The following is a 17,275-nucleotide window of genomic DNA, read 5'->3' as shown; positions in this document are numbered from 1 at the left end:
CAGGTGATGGGCACACTTACAAACCTGATTCAAGCAGGACAGAATTGATACATGTAACCTAAATTGTTTGTACCCCTGTAATATTTTGAAATTGAAAAATATTGCCCCTTACTATAATCTATGGGTGGTATAAATACATTCTGAGAATACTGTATTTTTGATCTGTGTTTGGTTGCAGGTTTAGAACCGACAGACAGCATTTATTTAGTTTGTTATTGATACATAATATTTATACATATTTGTGGGGCATGTGTGATACAGTATGTTGTCACATAAATAAAATATGTAATGATCAAATCAGAATATTTAGGATATCGTCGTCTCCAGAGTGTTTATCGTTTCTGTGTGCTGGGACTATTTCAAGTCCTCTCTTCTAGTTGTTTCAAAATACAGTAGAACTTCTGTAAGCTGATCACTTGAAGGACTTTAACAAACTGGTTAACGTACAGAGGCATTCAGTATAAGGAACCAAGCCTGCTGTTCTGATATGTCTATGTACATGTGGTGTATGTCAAATCTATGAAAATTAAAGGTCAGTTTAAGGAGGTAATCAATGTAGGGAAGTAGTCAGCTGTGGAGGTTCTATTGTATATAATACATTGTTGTTAACTATAGTTATACTACTTTCCTGCGGAATATTAGAGCTTATTTCTTCTGTTTAACTGTATGTTTGTACCAATTAACCAACCTCTCTATATCTCCTCCGTTTCTACAATCCTTTCTCAGTTTCTGACAACTATTAATTCTGTTCTCTACCTCAATGAGATCATTTAAGCTCCCATGTAAGAACTTGTGATATTTGTCTGTGTTTGGTTTATTTTACTTAATATGATGACCTCCAGTTCTATTCATGTTGCTATAAATGCCAGGATTTCATTTTCTTTTAAGGCTGAATAACGTCCCATTGTGTATACATACATACTACACTTTGTTCATTCATTTGTTGATGAACACTTAGTTTGGCGCCTTATATTTTCTACTGTGAATACTACTGAAATAATCATGATTGTTCAGGTATCTTTTTTTTTTTATGAACTGGTTTCCTTTCCTTTGGATAAATGTACAGTAGTAAGATTTCTGGATCTTATGGAAGTCCCATTTTTATTTATTTTTTTATTTACAAAGCATTTTCTTTTTTTTTTTTTTTACGTATTCTTTCTTTTTAAAACATATTTGTATTGTCTATATTTAAGGTATATAACATGATATTTCAACATACGTACACAATGAAGTTATTATAACAGCCAAGCACATTAGCATACCATCATCTCTCAAAGCTACTTTCTTCCCCCCCACCCTTTTTCTTTTTTCTCCTTTTCTTTTTCTTTTCTTTTTTTTTTTTTTATTGTTGGGGATTCATTGAGGGTACAATAAGCCAGGTTACACTCATTGCAATTGTTAGGTAAAGTCCCTCTTGCAATCATGTCTTGCCCCCATAAAGTGTGACACACACCAAGGCCCCACCCACCTCCCTCCTTCCCTCTTTCTGTCCCCCACCATAACCATAATTGTCATTAATTGTCCTCATATCAAAATTGAGTACATAGGATTCATGCTTCTCCATTCTTGTGATGCTTTATTAAGAATGTCTTCCATGTCCATCCAGGTTAATACGAAGGATGTAAAGTCTCCATTTTTTTTAATGGTTGAATAGTATTCCATGGTATACATATACCACAGCTTGTTAATCCATTCCTGGGTTGGTGGGCATTTAGGCTGTTTCCACATTTCGGCGATTGTAAATTGAGCTGCAATAAACAGTCTAGTACAAGTGTCCTTAAGATAAAAGGATTTTTTTCCTTCTGGGTAGATGCCCAGTAATGGGATTGCAGGATCAAATGGGAGGTCTAGCTTGAGTGCTTTGAGGTTTCTCCATACTTCCTTCCAGAAAGGTTGTACTAGTTTGCAGTCCCACCAGCAGTGTAAAAGTGTTGCCTTCTCTCCACATCCACGCCAGCATCTGCAGTTTTGAGATTTTGTGATGTGGGCCATTCTCACTGGGGTTAGATGATATCTCCGGGTTGTTTTGATTTGCATTTCTCTAATATATAGAGATGATGAACATTTTTTCATGTGTTTGTTAGCATTCGTCTGTCGTCTTTAGAGAAAGTTCTTTTCATGTCTCTTGCCCATTGATATAAGGGATTGTTGGCTTTTTTCATGTGGATTAATTTGAGTTCTCTATAGATCCTAGTTATCAAGCTTTTGTCTGATTGAAAATATGCAAATATCCTTTCCCATTGTGTAGGTTGTCTCTTTGCTTTGGTTATTGTCTCCTTAGCTGTACAGAAGCTTTTCAGTTGAATGAAGTCCCATTTGTTTATTTTTGTTTTTGTTGCAATTGCTATGGCAGTCTTCTTCATGAAGTCTTTCCCCAGGCCAATATCTTCCAGTGTTTTTCCTATGCTTTCTTGGAGGATTTTTATTGTTTCATGCCTTAAATTTAAAACCTTTATCCATCTAGAATCAATTTTTGTGAGTGGGGAAAGGTGTGGGTCCAGTTTCAGTCTTTTACATGTAGACATCCAGTTCTCCCAACACCATTTATTGAATAGGGAGTCTTTCCCCCAAGGTATGTTCTTGTTTGGTTTATCAAAGATTAGGTGGTTGTAAAATGTTAGTTTCACTTCTTGGTTTTCAATTCGATTCCAAGTGTCTATGTCTCTGTTTTTGTGCCAGTACCATGCTGTCTTGAGCACTATGGCTTTGTAGTACAGACTAAAATCTGGTATGCTGATGCCCCCAGCTTTATTTTTGTTACAGAGAACTGCCTTAGCTATACGGGGTTTTTTCCAGTTCCATACAAAACGCAGAATCATTTTTTCCAAATCTTGAAAGTATGATGTTGGTATTTTGATAGGAATGGCATTGAATAGGTAGATAGCTTTGGGAAGTATAGACATTTTAACAATGTTGATTCTTCCCATCCATGAGCATGGTATGTTCTTCCATTTGTTAATATCCTCTGCTATTTCCTTCCTGAGGATTTTATAGTTTTCTTTATAGAGGTCCTTCACCTCCTTCGTTAGGTATACACCTAGGTATTTCATTTTCTTTGAAACTATGGTGAAGAGAGTTGTGTCCTTTATTAGCTTCTCATCTTGACTGTTATTGGTGTACACAAAGGCTACTGACTGACTTGTGGACATTGATTTTATATCCTGAAACATTACTGTATTTTTTGATGACTTCTAGGAGTCTTGTGGTTGAGTCTTTGGGGTTCTCTAAGTATAAGATCATGTCGTCAGCAAAGAGGGAGAGTTTGACCTCCTCTGCTCCCATTTGGATTCCCTTGATTTCCTTGTCTTGCCTAATTGTATTGGCTAGAACTTGCAGCACTACGTTGAATAGTAAAGGTGACAGAGGACAACCTTGTCTGGTTCCAGTTCTAAGAGGAAAAGCTTTTAGTTTTACTCCATTCAGTAAAATATTGGCTGTGGGTTTGTCATAGATAGCTTCAATCAGTTTTAGAAATGTGCCACCTATGCCTATACTCTTCAGTGTTCTAGTTAGAAAAGGATGCTGGATTTTATCAAATGCTTTTTCTGCATCTATTGAGAGGATCATGTGATCTTTATTTTTGCCTCTGTTAATATGATGGATAACGTTTATAGACTTGCATATGTTAAACCATCCTTGCATCCCTGGGATGAAGCCTGCTTGATCATGATGAATGACTTTTTTTGATGATAAGCTGTAATCTATTGGCTAGGATTTTGTTGAGTATTTTTGTGTCTATATTCATGAGTGAGATTGGTCTGAAATTCTCCTTTTTGTTTGAGTCTTTTCCTGGTTTTGGTATCAGTGTGATGTTTGCTTCATAGAATGTGTTCGGGAAGATTCCTTCTTCCTTAATGTTTTGGAATAATTTCTGCAGTACAGGAATAAGCTCTTCCTTGAAGGTTTGATAGAATTCTGTACTGAAGCCATCTGGACCAGGGCATTTTTTGGTTGGAAGATTTTTTATTGTTTCTTTGATCTCAGTGCTTGAAATAGGTCTGTTCAGGAGCTGTATTTTTTCCTGGCTGAGTCTAGGAAGAGGGTGTGATTCCAAATATTGATCCATTTCTTTCACATTGTCAAATTTCTGGGCATAGAGTTTCTGGTAGTATTCAGAGATGATCTCTTGTATCTCTGTGGGATCAGTTGTTATTTCCCCTTTATCATTTCTGATTGAGGTTACTAGAGATTTTACTTTTCTATTCCTCGTTAGTCTGGCCAATGGTTTATCTATTTTATTTATTTTTTCAAAAAACCAACTCCTTGTTTCATTAATTTTCTGAATGATTCTTTTTTTTTCAATTTCTTTTTTTTTTTTTTTTTTTTTTTATTGTTGGGGATTCATTGAGGGTACAATAAGCCAGTTACACTGATTGCAATTGTTAGGTAAAGTCCCTCTTGCAATCATGTCTTGCCCCCATAAAGTGTGACACACACTAAGGCCCTCCCTCCTCCCTCCATCCCTCTTTCTGCTTCCGCCCCCATAAACTTAATTGTCATTAATTGTCCTCATATCAAGATTGAGTACATAGGATTCATGCTTCTCCATTTTTGTGATGCTTTACTAAAAATAATGTCTTCCACTTCCATCCAGGTTAATACGAAGGATGTAAAGTCTCCATTTTTTTTAATAGCTGAATAGTATTCCATGGTATACATATACCACAGCTTGTTAATCCATTCCTGGGTTGGTGGGCATTTAGGCTGTTTCCACATTTTGGCAATGGTAAATTGAGCTGCCATAAACAGTCTAGTACAAGTGTCCTTATGATAAAAGGATTTTTTTCCTTCTGGGTAGATGCCCAGTAATGGGATTGCAGGATCGAATGGGAGGTCTAGGTTGAGTGCTTTGAGGTTTCTCCATACTTCCTTCCAGAAAGGTTGTACTAGTTTGCAGTCCCACCAGCAGTGTAAAAGTGTTCCCTTCTCTCCACATCCATGCCAGCATCTGCAGTTTTGAGATTTTGTGATGTGGGCCAGTCTCACTGGGGTTAGATGATATCTCAGGGTTGTTTTGATTTGCATTTCTCTAATATATAGAGATGATGAACATTTTTTCATGTGTTTGTTAGCCATTCGTCTGTCATCTTTAGAGAAAGTTCTATTCATGTCTCTTGCCCATTGATATAAGGGATTGTTGGCTTTTTTCATGTGGATTAATTTGAGTTCTCTATAGATCCTGGTTATCAAGCTTTTGTCTGATTGAAAATATGCAAATATCCTTTCCCATTGTGTAGGTTGTCTCTTTGCTTTGGTTATTGTGTCCTTAGCTGTACAGAAGCTTTTCAGTTTAATGAAGTCCCATTTGTTTATTTTTGATGTTGTTGCAATTGCCATGGCAGTCTTCTTCATGAAGTCTTCCCCCAGGCCAATATCTTCCAGTGTTTTTCCTATGCTTTCTTTGAGGATTTTTATTGTTTCATGCCTTAAATTTAAGTCCTTTATCCATCTTGAATCAATTTTTGTGAGTGGGGAAAGGTGTGGGTCCAGTTTCAGTCTTTTACATGTAGACATCCAGTTCTCCCAACACCATTTATTGAATAGGGAGTCTTTCCCCCAAGGTAAGTTCTTGTTTGGTTTATCAAAGATTAGGTGGTTGTAAGATGTTAGTTTCATTTCTTGGTGTTCAATTCGATTCCAAGTGTCTATGTCTCTGTTTTTGTGCCAGTACCATGCTGTCTTGAGCACTATGGCTTTGTAGTACAGACTAAAATCTGGTATGCTGATGCCCCCAGCTTTATTTTTGTTACTAAGAACTGCCTTAGCTATACGGGGTTTTTTCCGGTTCCATACAAAACGCAGAATCATTTTTTCCAAATCTTGAAAGTACGATGTAGGTACTTTGATAGGAATGGCATTGAATAGGTAGATTGCTTTGGGAAGTATAGACATTTTAACAATGTTGATTCTTCCCATCCATGAGCATGGTATGTTCTTCCATTTGTTAATATCCTCTGCTATTTCCTTTCTGAGGATTTCATAGTTTTCTTTATAGAGGTCCTTCACCTCCTTTGTTAGGTATATTCCTAGGTATTTCATTTTCTTTGAAACTATGGTGAAGGGAGTTGTGTCCTTAATTAGCTTCTCATCTTGACTGTTATTGGTGTATACAAAGGCTACTGACTTGTGGACATTGATTTTATATCCTGAAACATTACTGTATTTTTTGATGACTTCTAGGAGTCTTGTGGTTGAGTCTTTGGGGTTCTCTAAGTATAAGATCATGTCGTCAGCAAAGAGGGAGAGTTTGACCTCCTCTGCTCCCATTTGGATTCCCTTTATTTCCTTGTCTTGCCTAATTGTATTGGCTAGAACTTCCAGCACTACGTTGAATAGTAAAGGTGACAGAGGACAACCTTGTCTGGTTCCAGTTCTAAGAGGAAAAGCTTTCAGTTTTACTCCATTCAGTAAAATATTGGCTGTGGGTTTGTCATAGATAGCTTCAATCAGTTTTAGAAATGTGCCACCTATGCCTGTACTCTTCAGAGTTCTAATTAGAAAAGGATGCTGGATTTTATCAAATGCTTTTTCTGCATCTATTGAGAGGATCATGTGATCTTTATTTTTGCCTCTGTTAATATGGTGGATAACGTTTATAGACTTGCGTATGTTAAACCAGCCTTGCATCCCTGGGATGAAGCCTACTTGATCATGATGAATGACTTTTTTGATGATAAGCTGTAATCTATTGGCTAGGATTTTGTTGAGAATTTTTGCGTCTATATTCATGAGTGAGATTGGTCTGAAATTCTCCTTTTTGTTTGGGTCTTTTCCTGGTTTTGGTATCAGGGTGATGTTTGCTTCATAGAATGTGTTGGGGAAGATTCCTTCTTCCTCAATTTTTTGGAATAATTTCTGCAGTACAGGAATAAGCTCTTCCTTGAAGGTTTGGTAGAATTCTGGAGTGAAGCCATCTGGACCAGGGCATTTTTTAGTTGGAAGCTTTTTTATTGTTTCTTTGATCTCAGTGCTTGAAATTGGTCTGTTCAGGAGGTCTATTTCTTCCTGGCTAAGTCTAGGGAGAGGGTGTGATTCCAAATATTGATCCATTTCCTTCACATTGACAAATTTCTGGGCATAGAGTTTCTGGTAGTATTCAGAGATGATCTCTTGTATCTCTGTGGGATCAGTTGTTATTTCCCCTTTATCGTTTCTGATTGAGGTTATTAGAGATTTTACTTTTCTATTTCTAGTTAGTCTCGCTAATGGTTTATCTATTTTATTTATTTTTTCAAAAAACCAACTCCTTGTTTCATTAATTTTCTGAATGATTCTTTTGTTTTCGATTTCACTGATCTCTGATTTGATTTTGGATATTTCTTTTCTTCTACTGAGTTTAGGCTTAGATTGTTCTTCTTTTCCCAATTCCATAAGATCTCTTATGAGATTGTTGATGTGCTCTCTTTCTGTTTTTCGAATGTAGGCATCTAAAGCAATGAATTTTCCTCTCAAAACTGCTTTTGCAGTATCCCACAGATTTTGGTAGCTTGTGTCTTCATTGTTCTTATGCTCAAGGAAGTTAATGATTTCCTGTTTTATTTCTTCCTGCACCCATCTGTTATTCAACAGAAGATTGTTTAATTTCCATGCCTTTGGGTGGGGTCGAGCATTTTTGTTAGAGTTGAGTTCCACCTTTAGTGCCTTATGGTCTGAGAAGATACAAGGTAAAATTTTAATTCTTTTTATTTTGTGGATATTTGTTTTGTGTCCCAAGATATGATCAATTTTGGAGAATGTTCCATGGGGTGATGAGAAGAATGTATATTCTTTGTCTTTGGGATGGAGTGTTCTATATGCGTCTATCAAGCACAGTTGTTCTAGGGTCTCATTTAAATCTCTTATATCCTTGTTTAATTTCTGTTTAGAGGATCTGTCCAGCTCTGTAAGAGGAGTGTTAAGGTCCCGTGTTATTATGGTATTATCAGATATCATATTGCTCAGACTGAGTAAGGTCTGTTTCAAGAATCTGGGAGCATTTAAATTGGGTGCATAAATATTTAGAATTGAAATGTCTTCTTGTTTTATTTTTCCCTTGACCAATATAAAGTGACCATCTTTGTCTTTTTTGACTTTAGTTGCTTTAAATCCACATGTATCTGAAAATAAGATTGCAATTCCTCTTTTCTTCTGATTCCATTTGCCTGAAAAATTGTCTTCCAACCCTTGACTCGGAGCTTTAATTTGTCTTTTGAAGCCAGGTGTGTTTCTTGCAGACAGCAGATGGATGGCTTGTGTTTTTTAATCCAGTGAACCAATCTATGTCTCTTCAGTGGGGAATTCAAGCCATTAACATTTATTGAGATAATTGATAAGTGTGGTAGTATTCTATTCATTTTATTTTGTGAGAGTCCATTGCTTAGTTTTATCTTTTGCATCAATGTGGAGGTTAGGTTCTGTACTTTAATTTCTGAGTTCTTACTTTGCTGCTGATCCATTGCGGTGGTCAGTGTGCAGAACAGGTATTTGCTGTAGAGCTGGTCTTGTTGTGGCGAATTTCCTCAATGTTTGTATATCCGTAAATGATTTGATTTCTCCGTCAATTTTGAAGCTTAGCTTAGCAGGGTACAGAATTCTGGGCTGGAAATTGTTCTGTTTAAGTAGATTAAAGGTAGATGACCATTGTCTTCTTGCTTGGAAAGTTTCATTAGAGAAGTCTGTGGTCACTCTGATGGATTTTCCCCTGTAGGTCAACTGGAGCTTACTCCTGGCAGCTTGCAGAATCTTTTCTTTTGTCTTGACTTTGGACAGGTTCATCACCATGTGTCTTGGAGAAGCTCGGTTAGAGTTGAGGCGACCTGGGGTCCGATAGCCCTCTGAAAGCAGTGTGTCAGAATCTTTGGTGATGTTTCGGAAATTTTCTTTTATAATATTCTCTAGTATGGCTTCCATTCCTCTGGGGCATTCTTCTTCCCCTTCTGGAATTCCTATAACTCGTATGTTGGAACGCTTCATAAATTCCCATAATTCTGACAGTGAACGTTCTGCTTTCTCTCTCTTGTTTTCTGCCTCTTTTACTATCTGAGTTATCTCAAGAACTTTGTCTTCTACCTCTGAAATTCTTTCTTCTGCATGGTCTAACCTGTTGCTGATACTTTCCATTGTATCTTTAAGTTCCCTGATTGACTGTTTCAGTTCCTTCAGCTCTGCTATATCCTTTTTATATTCTTCATATTGTTCATCTCTTATTTGATTCTGTTTTTGGATTTCCTTTTGGTTATTTTCCACTTTATTAGCAATTTCTTTCATTGTTTCCATCATTTCTTTTATTGTTTTCAACATGTGTATTCTAAATTCCCTTTCTGTCATTCCTAACATTTCTGTATAGGTGGAATCCTCTGCAGTAGCTATCTCATGGTCCCTTGGCGGGGTTGTTCTGGACTGGTTCTTCATGTTGCCTGGAGTTTTCTGCTGATTCTTCCTCATGAGTGGTTTCTTTTATCTGTTTCCTTGCCCTAATTTTCCTTTCACTTCCTCTTGCTGTTTAAGTTCTTGTGCCTGTGGAGTAAGGGTTACAGGACCAGAAGGTTGAGAAGGTTGAAGAGCAAAAAAGGGATGAAAGAAAGGAGGACCGAGTGATAAGAAAAAAAAAAAAAAAGGAAAATAGAGAAAGGAGAGGGGGTGGGTAAAAGGAATATTGACATAAAGAAGAGAGGCACAGAAAGAGGGAGACAGAGCAATATAGGTGTACAGTAGGGTACTTTGATACAACCTTAAAAAGAAACCACCTTCTGGGGGTGCCCAGTTGGGTGGTTCCCTTGAGGTCAGCAGCTCTTTGCTAACCTGATCAGACACAGTACCCCACCTCCACTAAGTAGAGAGGAAAGACAAAAATGCTGTAAATCAAACCAAAACAAGCAAATAGAAAACTTTACGGGATAAAATTGGCTGGAAAAGCCAAATAATAGCAGTAGAAACACTAACAAAAATGAAGTTCTAATTATTGAAATAGGCAGCAATGGGAAATTGTAATTAAAGTAGAAAAATTGGGAAAGAAGAAGGATCTGTATGGAAAAGGTTGAACTTAAAAAACAAAACAACAATCAACAACATCAAAATAAACAAAAAAAAACAACCAAACCCCCCCCCCCAAAAAAAAAACCACAACCAAAAACAAAGCAGTATGTATATGTTATTGAATATTGTCTGGGCAACACGTGGTCTTCTGGGGTATGAGATTTTAATCACAGTTGTGATACGATGGAAGGCTGCTAGTTTCTCAAACCCTAGCAGGTAGACACCCTAAATCTCTCTTCAGCCCACTTAAAAGGCACTTTGCGCTTGTTCACTTGCTGAGCAGAAGCTTTCCCAGGGAAGTGCTTGTCACTGGAATCACTGCTAAAGTGGCTATCCACTTACCCTGTGTGCCACAACTGGTCTCCCTCTGCCCCCGAGGGTTAGGGCTGCAAGGCGGCTCAGACCCGGCCCTTAGGCTACTTGGTCGCTGGGTTACCAGCTCCCACCCAATTCCAGCTCTGTGACCCTGAGGGCGGAGCTTGCCGGGGCAGATCGCTCACAATGGCTGCCTGTGACCCAGAGCCAAACACTATTAGCTCCGTCTGGCTCAGCGGCTCAGACTGGGGCCCTAGACAAAGGCCAAAGTTCTCCACACTCCCGCTCAGGCTCTCCCCAAGGCAGTTCAGCTGAGTGCCAAATCCAAAGACACCAAAACAGTTCACAGGTAAGGCCTTTCTGGTTTGCAGTCTCGCTGCTACTGAACTTACAGTTGCCGGCGGGTTTAGACGGATTGAACACACGCGACCACTTGCCGGTTTTCCACTGTTTTAGTCCTCCTCTTGGGGTCCAGAAGTCTCTCGCTGACTCCCTGTATCCTCTCAGGGGTGATGATAGGCAGATCCCACCAGCCAGAGATGCCTGGTGTCCTATCTCCCCAGACTCACGGTGCCCAGATGCAAGGAAGCTGTTACTCGGCTGCCATCTTCCCCGTTTTTACTATTTTGTGAAATCTGTGTATTGTTTTCAGTGGTAGCTGTACTAATGTACATTCCCATCTAGAATGTATGCGTTCCTGTTCTTTGCATTTTTGCCAGCATCTGTTATTTTATTTATTTATTTATTTTTTAATAATAGCCATTCTGAGGTAAAAAGATGATAGCATATTGTGGTTTTAATTTGCATTTCCTTGATTATTAGTGATGTTGACCAGTTTTTTGGTCATCTTTATGTCTTCTACTAAGAAATGCCTATTAATGTCTTTCCCCACTTTTTAATCAATGAGATAAACCGTTCAGTTGTTTGAGTCCCTGGTATTTTCTGAATATTCATCCATTGTTGGCAGAATACTTGCAAATATTTTTTCCTATTCAATAGGTTGTATGTCTTCACTCTGTTGATTATTTCCTTTGCTCTGTGTGTGTAAGCTTTTTAGTTTAATATAGTCCTATTGGTGTATTTATGTTTTTGTTGCCAGTGCTTTTGAGGTCTTAGCCTTAATATCTTTGCCCAGACCAGTGTCCTGAGGTGTTTCCCCTGTGTTTTATAATTTGGGTCTTATGTTTAAGTCATTAATTCATCTTGAATTAATTTTTCATATAGTAAGATAGGGGTCCAGTTTTATTCTTCTCCATGTGGATATCCAAATTTCCAGCACCATTTATTGAAGAGAGTATGTTTTCTGCATATATGTTCTTGGTATCTTTTTCAAAAATCAGTGGTTGTAATTAGGTGGGTTGTAATTATTTCTGGGTTCTCTATTCTGACACATTGGCCTTTGTGCCTTCTTTTATATTAATACCATGTTGTTTTGGTTACTGTAGCCTTATAATATATTTTGAAGTCAGACAGCATGGTTTGTTTTTGCTCAGTATTATGTTGGCAATCTGAGCTCTTTTTTTGGTTCCATACAAATTTTAGGATTTTATTTTTCTCTCTGTGAAAAATGACATTGGTATTTTAATAGGGATTGCATTGAATCTTTAGATTGCCTTGGGTAATATACTTGTTTTAACAATATTCTTCTGACCAGGAGCATGGGATGTCTTTCCATTTGTTTGTGTCCTCTTAGTTTTTTCATTAGTATTTTATTTAATTTTTTTGAGACAGAGTCTCATTCTGTTTCCCAGACTAGAGTGCTATTGCCTTAGCCTAGCCCACAAAAACTGCAGATTTCTGAGTAGGAGTTATCTTCCTGCCTGAGCTTCCCAAGTAGCTACACAGGCACCTGCCACAACATCTGGCTAATTTTTCTACTTTCAACAGAGTCTTGCTTTTGTTCAGGCTGCTTACAAACGCTTGAGTTCAAATGATCCTCCTGCCTTGGCCTTCGGGAATGCTAGGATTACAGGTGTGAGCCACCGTGCCCATCTAGTTTTTCATTAGTGTTTTATAATTGTCCTTGTAGACAATGTGTCCTTAACATTTCTTTCTAGATATTTATTTCTAGACATTTTATTTTTTATAGCTGTTAATGACATTGTTTTCTTGCTTTCTTTCTCAGCTAGTTAATTATTTGCTACTAATTTATACATGTTGGTTTTGTATCTTGCAACATTACTGAATCTGTTCATTAGAGGATTGCTTTAGGCCAGGAGTTTGAGACCAGCCCAAGCAACATAGCAAGAACTCATCTCTACAAAAAAATAGAAAAATAGCTAGGCTTGTAGTCCCAGCTACTTGGGAGGTTCTGGCAGGAGAATTGCTCAAATGCAGAGGATTGAGATTGCAGTGAACTATGATGACACCACTCTAGTTTGGGTAATGGAGTGAAACCCAGTCTCAAAAAGAAAAAAATCTAAATAGAAAAAGTCAATTTTCGCTCTGCATCATCAACCAAAAGTTTGTTTTTGAATCGAATCTTTCTTTTTCATTATAGGTTTGTCTTTCTGTTTGTTTTGATTTTGTTTTTGTTTTATAATATTTGTTTTTCCTTGCAGGATGATAATGTCAAATCCCTCCTCAGTAGCTTGATATATTCTAGAAGTTCAATGACTGCTGAGCAAGTTTTGAAAGCTGAATGTTTCTTGATACCAAAGGGGAAATCCGTTACAAACCCAGAAAAAGATGTTGAATATTCCCAATGTAAAAAGGAAGAAGAATTTATTCAAGAGAACTTGAATAAATATGAGGAAAAGACAAGAAATGGTGAAGCTAACTGTGATTGATAAAGTAGTGTTCTGTTGTTGTTATAGATGTTCTTTTTAATATCTTTGTTTATTTTGGTTAATAAAAAATCTGAAGATGTTATGGAACTGGTTGTGTTGTGTTTGGTAGTCAGATTGAAAAAAAAAAGATGTTTGGCTGTATAAGAAATTATTTGTATATTTTGAAATTTTGTTTAACTTGAAATTTTTAAGGAAGGGTTTTCTGATTGCAATTTATTTTTTGATTGAATAATTAGACTGTAATACTTGTAGTAGGAAAGGTTGTCAGATTATTGGATAAGTCCTATAGAGATTTTCAGGTATGTTGGCTAGCTGAGATTTTTGTTCAAGAAATGATAGTATCTGCTTTTATCCAGTTCTGGAAATATAAAGGTAGCACAAATAAAGATAAATAAAACATAGTCATTACACTAATTATGCCTGCAGTTTATTGAGATACTCAGATATATTATATAAGCAGATTTTGTTGTATAATATGGAATAGCCAATGATACCTCTAGTTTTTATGGGAGTATATACCACGTGTGTCCTTATTCTATGGAAGGAGGGTTGTCAGGGAAAGCTTTGTGGAGATGGTTAAATCTTATCAGAAGAATTGGAAAGGAAAAGAGAGAGACAAGAGTATCTTAATTAGCAGAGAAAACATGAAACCACTGTGTATGTGTGTGTGATAGAATAAAGTATAAGGAAAGTAATAATTAGGTAGATGTCTCATACCTAATTATTTTATAGGAAATGAGGAGTCTTTAAAGAATTACAAATTGCTTTAGCTTCCTTAAAATCTGTCTTCTGCCTACCATCAGGATGGGAGTAGGGAGACTAGTTAGAAGATAGTTATAATAAACTAAGCTAGAAATGATGAAAGTAAGAATAGCAAAGTATTACGGAAACACATGGGACAAATTTGCAAAATAGGCAAAATCAGTTGGACTTTGTGATTGAAATGTATTTAGACTGAAGTAATATGGAAGTTTCTTCTTGCTATTTTAAAATACAGTCTTCTTTTCTTCCTTAGTTATAAATCCCCAGTTTTATTTGAGGTGGCATTGTACTCAGTGTGACTTACATGTGCTTTTTCTGTTAGTTGAGGCCTTCTAAGTTTTTCCAAAAAAGGCTTTTTAAAAAGAGCTGATATAACTGGGAGATGCTCCCTTTTGTTTTTAGTACTTTCCTGCTTCCTAGAAGCTGACAGGATGTCTAGAGTTTGAGCAGTACTGTTGGATCATGAGGTGATCCTGAGGATGTATGCATGAACTAGGATGATAGAACAGCAAATTAGAAAGAGCTGATGTCCTTAATCATGCTGGAATCTCTGTATTAGCTCTCTGTTAATTTGAGAGAATATAGATTCCTATATCAAAGTGTGGTTCTCGTAATAAGTTCAGTATCACCTGGGAACTTGTTAGAAATGCAAATTCTTGTCTTGAATCCAAACCTTTTAAATGACAATGTTGGTGGGGGGTGTATGGAGCTTAACAACCTGTGCTTTTGTCATTCTGAGGAATAGTAAAGGGAGCCATGGCCAGTATTCAAGCCATTACTATCCTTTGGCTTTCCTATTTTACAGTAGAACTTAATTTTATTTAGTTGGTTCAGTAATAAAGACACAGCAGTTATTTTTAAAACAAATTTGGATTATTAAAGGGAACGTGACACAACAAAGAAAGAAAACTATAGACCAATATCATTAATGGATATCAATGCAAAAATATTCAGTAAGATCCTAGCAAACAATTCAACAACACATTGGAAAAATTATGCGCCATGATCAAGTTGGTTTTATCCCAGGGTTAGTTCCAAGGTTGATTCAACATACGTAGATCTATAAATATAATACGTCACATAAATAAAATAGAAAACAAAGAGGATATGATTCCATTGTTACACAAAAAGCTTTTGATAATATTCAGCATCCTTTTATGATCAGAACACATAAGAAAATAGGCTTAAATAGGACATTTCTTAAACTGATAGAGGCCATCTACAACAAATCCACAGCCAACATAATTAAGTGGAGCAAAATTGAAAACATTTCCATTCATATCTGGAATTAGACAACAAGGATGCCCATTGTCTCCCCTGCTATTCAAAATGGTAATGGAAGTTTTCACCATCACAGTCTGGCAAGAGAAGGTGATTAATGGTATCCAGATGGGTCAGAGTATCGCAAACCTGGGCAGAGAAGGGGAATGAACCAGAGTGGAAGCAGTGGGGATTGAGGAAAAATAGAACACAAGAGAAGACACAGAGGCGAAAGATGGGATTGGGAGATCTGACTCCTGATGGCTGTAGCCAGCACCAAAGCACAAAATTAGCTTTATTTTATAGTATCTAGACAGGGTAGAGTAGCATGGACAAAAGACATATATTTGGTCTTAGAGTATGATGGGAAAATGTAAATAATTTTAACAAAAATCATCCTGTCAGTGGTTTCTATTTGACTTTGTTAATATATAAGAAGTAAAAAGGGAAAGATCATAAGGATTTCTGCATAGTTCCTAAAAATTAGACAGAGAGCTGCCTGACTTCTGGCAGAGGGAGCATTAAGAAAGGAATATGGTTGTTTGGGGAAAGGAGGAGAAGAAGTTGGGAGTTCATTCCCTGAATGTTCCCCAGGCTGTGGGGGCCCTGCTGCCTAACGGCCCTCTCGCCACACAGGAGGTCAAACTCTCAGTCTTCGTGGATGATAATGATCTTATACCTGGAAAATTCCAGGGACTCAACTACAGAACTCTTAGAAGTGATCAAGGAATACAGCAAAGTCTCAGGATACAAAATCAATACTTACAAATCAGTAGCTTTTGTATATGCCAACAATAGTCAAACTGAAAATACATCAAGGACTCTATTCCTTTTATAGTTGTGCTGAAGAAGATGAAATATCAGGGAATTAACAAAGGATGAGAAAGATCTCTATAAAGAAAATTATGAAACTCTGAGAAAAGAAATAGCTGACAATGTTAATAAAAGGAAAAATATAGCATGCTCATGGGTGGGAAGAATCAACATTATTAAAATGTTCATACTACTGAAAGTAATCTACAGGTTTAATGCAATTCCTATTAAAACACCAATATCCTACTTTAAAGATCTTGAAAAAATAGTACTTTGTTTTATATGGAATCAAAAAACCTTGAATAGCCAATACTTTACTCAGAAATACATAATCAGGAGTTATGTTACCGGATTTCAGGCTATCCTATAAATTTATAGTGATCAAAACAGCATGGTACTGGCACAAAAATAGGTAAATATATGGAACAGAATAGAGAACCAAGGATTAATCTTATTAAGCCACTAATTGTCACTTGATCTTTGATAAGCCTTTCAAAAACATTTATTGGTGGGGAGCAAGATGGTGGCCAAGTAACAGCTTCCTTGCAACTGGGCATAGTGAGTCTAGGGACACAAGACTCCAAGCACCTCTGGCTGGTGGGATCTTCCCATAAACATCCTTTTGAGGACACAGGGAGTCAGTGAGAGACTTGTGGACGCCATGAGGAGGACAAAAGCAGTGGAAAACCGGCAAGTGGTTGCATGTGTTCTTTCAGTCTAATCCCACCGGCAACTGTAAGTACAATAGCAGTGAGATTACAAACTGGAAAGGCCTTACCTGTGAGCTATTTTGGTTTTTCTGGACTTGGCACTCAGTTGAACTATGTTGGGAGAACTTGGGCAAGAGTGCAGAGGACTTTAAGCGTTGTCTAGGGCCCCAGACTGAGCCGCTGAGCCAGGTGAGGTAATAGTGTTCCACTGTGGGCCATTCAGAGCTATTGTGGGAGAAGTGCCCCAGCAAGCTCTGCCCTCAGTGTCACAGAGCAAGGATTGGGTGGGTGCAAGTAATCTAGTGACTGAGCAGCCTAAAGGCAGGGACTGAGCTGCCTAACACCCTTACCCCTCAGGGGCATAGACTGAGACTGGTTTTGGCACACTGGGTAAGTGGATAGCCACTTCAGGAGTGATCCCAGTGACAAGCGCTTTCCTGGGAAAGCATCTGCTTAGCAAACTTCAGTTTAAAGTGCCTTTTACATGGGCTGAGGAGAGATTTAGGCTCTCCACCCTGCGAGGTTTGAGAAATCAGCAGAGGCCTCCAGTCTCCACCTCGTACAGGTGTATCAGCATTGTGATTAACATCTCATACCTCAGAAGATCACCTG

The 17,275-nt window shown here is 37.5% G+C and overlaps 1 protein-coding gene across 2 annotated transcripts in view; it reads left to right on the top strand.

Moving 5' to 3' along the window:
- STK31 (serine/threonine kinase 31) overlaps nt 1–13,310 on the top strand; it is a 178,516-nt gene extending 165,206 nt beyond the window's left edge. For both annotated transcript variants that reach the window (XM_053609069.1, XM_053609068.1), the window contains one exon: nt 12,891–13,310. In XM_053609069.1, coding sequence (XP_053465044.1) covers nt 12,891–13,118 — 228 coding nt within the window. In that variant the 3' untranslated portion in view covers nt 13,119–13,310. The remainder of the gene's footprint in view (nt 1–12,890) is intronic.
- Nucleotides 13,311–17,275: the final 3,965 nt, after the last annotated feature.

Source organism: Nycticebus coucang, chromosome 11 (genome assembly GCF_027406575.1).
Source record: "Nycticebus coucang isolate mNycCou1 chromosome 11, mNycCou1.pri, whole genome shotgun sequence".
NCBI lineage: Eukaryota > Metazoa > Chordata > Mammalia > Primates > Lorisidae > Nycticebus > Nycticebus coucang.
The sequence above is the reverse complement of the archived record's forward strand: the minus strand, read 5'-3'. Positions and strand labels throughout refer to the sequence as shown.